Source organism: Gasterosteus aculeatus, chromosome 12 (assembly GCF_964276395.1).
Source record: "Gasterosteus aculeatus chromosome 12, fGasAcu3.hap1.1, whole genome shotgun sequence".
In the NCBI taxonomy this organism is placed as follows: Eukaryota; Metazoa; Chordata; class Actinopteri; order Perciformes; family Gasterosteidae; genus Gasterosteus; species Gasterosteus aculeatus.
The window spans coordinates 23,578,575-23,586,957 of NC_135700.1; the positions used below are offsets into that span (position 1 = coordinate 23,578,575).

The 8,383-nt window shown below is 46.3% G+C and overlaps 2 protein-coding genes across 4 annotated transcripts in view; one reads left to right on the forward strand and one right to left on the reverse strand.

The window, feature by feature from the left end:
- The window catches only part of LOC120813354 (myoblast determination protein 1 homolog 1), a 2,723-nt gene extending 2,713 nt beyond the window's left edge, over positions 1–10 (forward strand). Inside the window, exon 3 of the mRNA XM_040169331.2 lies at positions 1–10. This exon is cut by the window's left edge and continues 457 nt beyond it. The gene's annotated coding sequence lies outside the window, so the exon portion shown is untranslated.
- A 1,000-nt stretch (positions 11–1,010) lies between these two features.
- LOC120811305 (troponin T, fast skeletal muscle isoforms) lies at positions 1,011–7,419 on the reverse strand. Of its 3 annotated transcripts, XM_040166537.2 has the most exons (12): positions 7,304–7,419; positions 5,695–5,712; positions 5,501–5,521; positions 5,015–5,033; positions 4,369–4,414; positions 3,986–4,102; positions 3,818–3,895; positions 2,362–2,475; positions 2,167–2,276; positions 1,839–1,929; positions 1,622–1,662; positions 1,011–1,257 (listed from the first exon to the last, which is right to left on the reverse strand). In XM_040166537.2, the coding sequence occupies exons 5-12, from the start codon at positions 4,396–4,398 to the stop codon at positions 1,221–1,223; spliced, it is 618 nt and encodes a 205-aa protein (XP_040022471.2). In that variant the 5' UTR covers positions 4,399–4,414; positions 5,015–5,033; positions 5,501–5,521; positions 5,695–5,712; positions 7,304–7,419; the 3' UTR covers positions 1,011–1,220. The 3 variants fall into 3 exon arrangements, with proteins under 3 accessions (XP_040022471.2, XP_040022489.2, XP_077942038.1); XM_040166555.2 differs by lacking the exon at positions 5,501–5,521; XM_078085912.1 differs by lacking the exons at positions 5,501–5,521; positions 5,695–5,712.
- Positions 7,420–8,383: the final 964 nt, after the last annotated feature.

Here is an 8,383-nt window from a genome sequence, read left to right on the forward strand (position 1 = left end):
TTTATACTCAGTAGAATCGTCCAGTTACTTCTCATATGTTCATAGAGCCTCGATCACTAAGTGAAACGCTTCATTCTCTGAAGCTGAGTGTTGAAAACCTCAAAGTGACAGAACTCCGTCGCTGACACACACACGCAAAGTGCGTTGAGACACTGAGGAAAATGTCCTAGTGTACTATTGTAGTATATACTACTACTACTACTAGTATACTAGTACTACAGTGTTAATTTTGACAGCTATTTTTGATTTAGTCTTAGTCTTTAGACAAAAAATTAGTTTTAGTCACATTTAGTCATTTTAATCCTTCTTAGTTTTAGTCGACGAAAACTAGACTAAAAGGTAATTGTTTTAGTCTCATTTAACAGCCACATTAAACTCCTTTTCTTCCCTTCTCAGGCCCAGGGACCCCCTGTGGTGTGTCTACAGCTGCATAATAGTCTAGCTTGCAGTACTTGGTTGTCCATTAGATGTCTCTCATAGGACAGGTCTATAGATGTCCCTCCTAGGACAGGTCTATAGATGTCCCTCCTATAGGACAGGTCTATAGATGTCCCTCCTAGGACAGGTCTATAGATGTCCCTCCTAGGACAGGTCTATAGATGTCCCTCCTAGGACAGGTCTATAGATGTCCCTCCTATAGGACAGGCCTATAGATGTCTCTCATAGGACAGGTCTATAGATGTCCCTCCTAGGACAGGTCTATAGATCAGGTCTATAGCAGGTCGGCAAATGTTTTGACTCGCGGTCATAGTTTTTATTTAATTATATCGTTTTCGTCACGTCTTAGTCGTGGAAAAAAGGTTCTTAACGAAACATTTTCGTCATAGTTTTTGTCGGCGAAATGAACACTGTAGTACTAATATACTAGTATACTATTGTACTGCAGGTAGATGAAATCCAGCCCTCTGAGCCATGATGCACCTGTTTGCATTGAATCACAAGCCCTTCAGCAGGAAACTACTGTTAACTAGAAGATAATCAATTGATCAAGCAGATCGATGGAGACAAACTTCGTGATCAACATTATTTCATTTTATTGTCTGAATATTTTTTCGGTTTTTTTTTTACACAAACACAGTGACGACATTTTAAAATGTGTTCATTAGAGGCAGAGACACCGACTGGCCGCTCCGGAGCTCCGGGAGCGGACCGGCTCTGGGCGGCCGCTGTGGCCGGGGCGAGGCGCCTCTTCTCCGGGCAGACGATCGCTCAGCAGCCGCTCACTTCCTGCGGCGCGCTGCGGCTCCCTTCTTGCTGCTGCAAAGCGCAACGTGCAGAAAGCAGCGTCATGTGTGCAGGGAGGCTTTGGATATTACAGAAGCGCGGATGCTTAAATATGTATGAGATGCTTAAATACAAAAGAAAGCAAGAGAAGAGAAATGAAGACTTCTGGAGGTGTTTGTTTGAGCTGCATCGCCTTCTAGTGTCCAGATGATTTTACTACGAATGAAATCTTCCTGAGTTTAAACATTATTAAACATTAAAGGATATCATCGGAATATGAAGGAATTTTAAAACATTCCCACATATTCCTCAATTTCCATCAGAAAGTTTAACATGATTCTGATTCGTTCTACTTCATGAACACAGAGTTTGACCTCTTGACGTAACCTTTACTCACTGTTTCTGCAGCTCGTCGATGCGGTTCCTCAGGGAGACGACCTGGAAGACAAAGACACTTTCTCACCTGCACACCTCCAGGTGACCCAGGAGGTTCAACCTATAGGACCTACCGGCTAGATTTTCATTCCATACAGATTACGGTAGATTCATACAATGTACCCCAAATGCAACAAACAAAGCTACTGGACCTTTTCCCAGAAGGCTTCCTCACTGACCTCGTATCTCTGGCGGGTGAGCTTCTCGCAGTAGTCGTATTTAATGGCCTCCAGGTTGTGAAGCCACTCCCACAGCTCCTTCGCCTTTTCCCTGCAGACCAGAACCAGGAAGCAAACGTCGTTATTCTATTAGATGAATAAGTGTGTCAGTGTTTTAGAGACATCACACCTCTGTTCATGGGACATTCTGAGCAACACCAGAAATAGACATGTTGTGTAACATATAATGATGTCATATTTTGATTGCCTGCAGACTCCTCACTCACTGCTCGTGAGCTCATTTATTTATTTACTCGTCTATTCATCTTGTCTGTCCAACGTTGAGTACCTCAAGTTGTCCTCGGTGAAGCCCTCGATGTTCAGGGGTTTGCATCTCTCCGTCATGATCTTCTTCTTCTTCTCTCTTTCCGTCTGCTTCTTTCCTCTTTTGGTCTCAATCTAGAAACAAAATCCGATCGTTTTAAACACAAATAAAACAACACGTCGTCCCCTGGTTCGGAATCACAGGAACAACCGAGAGGACCTTCTGCAGGTGGCTGCTATAGCCGGACCCCATGCTGCTCAGCGCTATCTTCTTCTTGGCTTCTGCCTCCGCCTTCCAGTGTGCGTCGGCCTCCTCCTTCCTCTGCCGCTCAGCCTATGAACACAGTTTAAACACATCAGGATATGACTGGATTTCCAAAGAGGAGTTCTAGGAGTAACTTAACGGGGATACCTTATGGGTAGGGAGGACACAATAAGGATACGATAAGGAAGCAATGAGGAAACAATGGGGATACAATGAGGGTACGACGAGGATACAATAAGGCTAGGATGAGGATACAATGAGGGTATGACGAGGATACAATGAGGACACAATGAGGGTACGACGAGGATACAATGAGGGTATGACGAGGATACAATGAGGACACAATGAGGGTACGACGGGGATACAATGAGGATACAATGAGGGTATGACAAGGATACAATGAGGGTATGACGAGGATACAATGAGGACACAATGAGAGTACGACGGGGATACAATGAGGATACAATGAGGGTATGACAAGGATACAATGAGGACACAATGAGGGTACGACAAGGATACAATGAGGGTATGACGAGGATACAATGAGGACACAATGAGGGTACGACGAGGATACAATGAGGATACAATGAGGGTATGACGAGGATACAATGAGGACACAATGAGGGTACGACGGGGATACAATGAGGATACAATGAGGACACAATGAGGGTATGACGAGGATACAATGAGGGTACGACGAGGATACAATGAGGGTATGATGAGGATACAATGAGGACACAATGAGGGTATGACGAGGATACAATGAGGGTACGACGAGGATACAATGAGGACACAATGAGGGTACGACGAGGATACAATGAGGACACAATGAGGGTATGATGAGGATACAATGAGGACACAATGAGGGTACGACGAGGATACAATGAGGATACAATGAGGACACAATGAGGGCATGATGAGGATACAATGAGGACACAATGAGGGTACGACGAGGATACAATGAGGATACAATGAGGACACAATGAGGGTATGATGAGGACACAATGAGGGTATGATGAAGATACAATGAGGACACAATAAGGATACGACGAGGATACAATGAGGACACAATGAGGATACGACGAGGATACAATGACGACACAATAAGGATACGACGAGGATACAATGAGGACACAATGAGGAAACAATATGATAAAATAAGTAAAGGTACGATAAGGATCTACCATAAGACGCAGAGAGCCTTCACATCTTCCGCCGCAAACTAAAGACACACCTCTTCGGACTCTACCTCGACTAAAGACTAACAAATTGTAGCACTTAAATTGTACTTGTAACGTCACTCATCTATAGCAAATTGTAAATTGGCTTATTTGAGGAAATTGCACTTTCTTGTTTCTTGTTCTCCTGAGTTTGGACAACAGTTTGTAACTTGAAGGAAGGTTCTGAATACCTCCCTCCTGGCCTGCCGCTCTTTGTCCTTCTCAGCTCGGACCCTCTGCTGCTCGGCTCGCTCAGAGCGACGTTTCTCCTGCAGAGACGACATCACACACAAGTCATATAGATATATATGTATATAAATGCATGTTATCGGGTGGACGTCTCATGTGTGTTGACTCACGATCCTGTCCTTGAGGCCGAGGAGCTCCTCCTCCTCTTTCTTCCTGTGCTCAAAGTGAGCGTCGATCAGGGACTGCAGCTCCACCAGGTCTTTGTTCTGACGCTTCTTCTGGATGTCCTGAGAGGGACGGACAGGAGACGGCTGTCACTAACAAACAGTCCAAACCTTATTAAAAACAAGCATTATAACAAAATGATGGAAACAGTTGCCAATAGCTTTCTTCATTTTGCAGACTCTTTTTGTAGTATGTAATAGAGGACAAAGGAGAAAGTGTCATTAAAGTAAAAGTACCTCACATTTGTACTTAAGTGCAGTACTTGTTAGTAAATGTGAGGGTTGGAGGTCTGATGAGGGAGATTAGGGACAAAGACGACTCAACTTACATCAAAGTCCACTTTCTCCCCGTCGGGCATCTTTGGAGCCGACGGTCTGAAGGAGAATAATATTATTATTACAACGAGTAACTTAAAACGGCCCCAAAAAGCTGCTCGGGGCACCTGAACATAAAACTGTAAACAGGAAGTGGACATCGTCATCGTGACGTCACCCACCAGTTTGTGGACTGATGCCTTGAAGCCTCGTGTTCGTTGCAAAGTAAGCAGCGAATTTGTAGCCATATTTTGAATGTGGAGGACGTAGAGACGCCGTATATACGTCTCTGTGAGACCTGTCAATCACACCAAGCCCCGCCCCAAAGCATCCCCTGCTTTATGGTCCGTTTGACTCTAAATGGACCATAATTTACTAAATGAGCATCATGCTGTATTGTTATTTTCTCATAGACTTCTATGGGACCGGAGGAGTCGCCCCCCTGTGGTCACTACAGAGAATGCAGCTTTAACAGATGACGCTTTGGCTTCCTTTTTAGGAAGCAGAGGTCACAGCCTGCTGTCATGCCGGTGCGGCAGGGCTGACTCCATAGCTTTAAGTATCATATTCCATCCCTAATAATAGATTCCCAGGAACATTTCACAGCGGAGCTTTACGGTGCCGACAACGTGAAAAACAAAAGAGAGTAAACGTACTCACTTGAACTTTGGCTTCTCCTCTTGTTCAGTTAAAACAGGAACAGAAGAGAGCAGAGAGAACTCGTCAGAAACAAGAATACGAGGAGAGCAGAGGCTGCTGGTTGATCGGGGGGGGGGGGGTCCATCTTGTGTAGACCAACGTCTCCGTTGTGTACACTGTGTTATGTGTGTTCTACCTATTGTGTGTTAATTGGTTGCTCATTAGTGTGTGAATCAAACCAATAAACCCGACACGTGATCAATATGTTGTGTAATAAATCACCACGTAAACCACTGAGGAGTTTCCTCATCGCACACTTCTCACAACAAGGAGTTTGACGGTAAACTACTGTTAATTGACTGTGAATAATAAATGAATAAAAACACACATTTTAACAGAGAGCAAAGTTTGATATTAGCTACATGTGTTTATACGGGACCCTCACACTGAAGAGCAAAACACAACAGCAGACAACACGGGTGGAAAAACGCAGGAAATACAAACTACCATCTGGATCTCCCTCGTCCCCTGGAAGGACACAACCATGCAAAGAAGAGAAGAAGCAGAGAAGAAGCAGACGTGAGGCACCCGTAGAAAAGACACGACTCAGCATGACTGAATCCCTGCGCCTGATCCCTTCAGAGACAAAGCTGTGCATTATTGGTGTTGTGGAGAAGGTGCGCAGGACGTGGTGGACGTACCTTCCTCTTCATAGCCGTCTGCATGCAGCGAGCGTCCAAAGCAAGAGCAGAACAAAGGTCATCGGGTCAGAGAGTTCATGTCTTAACGGTGAGGAATGAAGGCAGAACCACTGCAGAAGTCCCGCGTGCGTCTCGCTCGCTCGGCTCACATCACTGAGGGTTAATTTAATCGCTTAACGATTAACGATTATTCACGAGATAAACGCCTTTTGTTATTTTACCTTCTGTAGTGTTTGGACAGATTGTGTGAGAACGAGAATTAAGTCGATTTCTCAAAAAATGTTCCCATAGAACTCAACCGCCGGCTGAACTACGCCTTTCTGTTCCTGCAGTTTGAAACAGGTGGACTGGTCTCTGCTGAAGGATCTGGGTCTGTCTACAGTGGACTAGTCTCTGCTGGAGGATCTGGGTCTGTCTACAGTGGATGGTCTCTGCTGGAGGATCTGGGTCTGTCTACAGTGGACTAGTCTCTGCTGGAGGATCTTAGTCTGTCCACAGTGGACTAGTCTCTGCTGGAGGATCTGGGTCTGTCTACAGTGGACTAGTCTCTGCTGGAGGATCTTAGTCTGTCCACAGCGGACTAGTCTCTGCTGGAGGATCCGGGTCCGTCTACAGTGGACTGGTCTCAGCTGGAGGATCGTGATCTGTCCACAGTGGACTGGTCTCTGCTGGAGGATCTTGGTCTGTCAACAGTGGACTGGTCTCTGCTGGAGGATCTTGGTCTCTCCACAGTGGACTGGTCTCTGCTGGAGGATCTTGGTCTGTCTACAGTGAACTAGTCTCTGCTGGAGGATCTTAGTCTGTCCACAGTGGACTGGTCTCAGCTGGAGGATCTTGGTCTCTCCACAGTGGACTGGTCTCTGCTGGAGGATCTCGGTCCGTCCACAGTGGACTGGTCTCTGCTGGAGGATCTTAGTCCGTCCACAGTGGACTGGTCTCAGCTGGAGGATCTGGGTCTGTCTACAGTGGACTAGTCTGAGCTGAAGGAGGTTCTTGTGAACCTGCATGATGTCGCCTGGTTCCTCCAGTGTCTGGCCCGATGGTACTGATGACATCATGAAGAACCCTGATGTGTTAATGTTTTTCCTTTTAGTGAGTTCAGAACCCGTTGGAGGCGTCAGGACTTCTGCAGGGAATCGGCCCGTCATCACAAAGAAACTTAAAACCAACAAAAACTCTTCCACAGAAGACGTGGACAGGCGGATTAATGCCACTCCCACTCTTCCTCTACTCATGGACAGAAAGAGGAGGAAGAAGAACCAAGCTTTTACATGACTGATATTACCCATAATCCTGTCTGGCTTTGCCAAAATGGGACATGAGCGTGGACAGAGGGAGACAGATTAGAGGGGACAGCTCATGTAAAATAATCACATTTTCTTCTTCTCCCTTTCACCATTCAAACATCTGTAACCCGACAGCACAGAATGCTTTTGTTTGTCGTGTCAGCGGCGTGATGACTGAGGACATTCCACGGAGGCGTTCCCCCTCCTGCCCGCCCCGCCCCTAAGACACCCGTACGGCGTCTCCTCCTCGCTTTGGAACCTTCTCGGCGCCTTGTTGGAATGCTGAGGGAAAAACTGAAGTGTTTTTTTGCGGTTCCACGTACCTTCCTCCTCGCGGTACTCCTCCGGCTCGGCCTCGGCCTCGGCTTCGGCCTCTACCTCTGGCTCTTCCACCTGGGCCTCGGCCTCAGGTGCTACTTCTACTTCTACTACCTCCTCCTGGGCTACGGGCCACGCGGCATGCACCAAAACCACCGGGGGAGGGGGGGAGAAGGCCGTTAATGGAGACCACTGACATTACAGAAAGTGAGAGATGACTTTAGTTAGGAGAGAGAGAAACACATGATGATGATGATGGTGATGGTGAGAGGAAGTCAGCTGACCTTTCACACAGAAGCCACGTTAAACGAGGCGGAGGTGGAAAGCAGCTGCTGGCGTCGACAAAGACTTTTCATTTAGTAAAATTTCCATTTGACTCAAAGCTTTGGAGATGGTTACGTCATCGCCGATTGGATGAAACGCTTTAATGTGACGGATGAAACGTTTCATCGCCCCGGTTTTCCACCTCCTCCGTTAGAAGACGTCTGTGTGAAGGAGGTCAGTGACGACGTCAGGCGGTGACATTCGTGGAACGCGTGCGAGAAAGCGCGAATGCGGAGCGTCCAGAAGCTCTGCATTCTTTTTTTTCAACAGCGTCGTTCAAAACGTCACTCAGAGGAAAACAAGTCACCTTTAACTTTGACGCGTTCGACCGGCGGCTGCGTGTTAGTCAGTGAACGCGTGAGCTCCGCCTCCGTTAAGACGAGTGAAAAAGTGATTAAAAAAAGGGTTTTTTTCCCACAGAGCTGCTGTACCCTGAATGCAGCGCAGCTAATCGGATAATCACATAAGATCCTCATGTGCTTAACGTTCATCGCCTCTTTAAATCACTAAAAACAGTTAAAGGCGACTGAAAGAAGATCTGTGCAGATGTTTGTGCTTCCTGGATGAAGAGCCGTCGAAACACTTCAAATTAATGGTGAAATCAGGCAGCTGTCACATTAGTGCAGTGGAGAAAATGTTTTAAGGATGGAAATCGATTCGCTCGTCTTTACCTTCCTCCTCTTCACGTTTGGAAAAGCGAGACGGGAGACAAACAAAGAAAGCGTTTAAAGTCATTTTTAAAAAAACGTCATATGTAATCG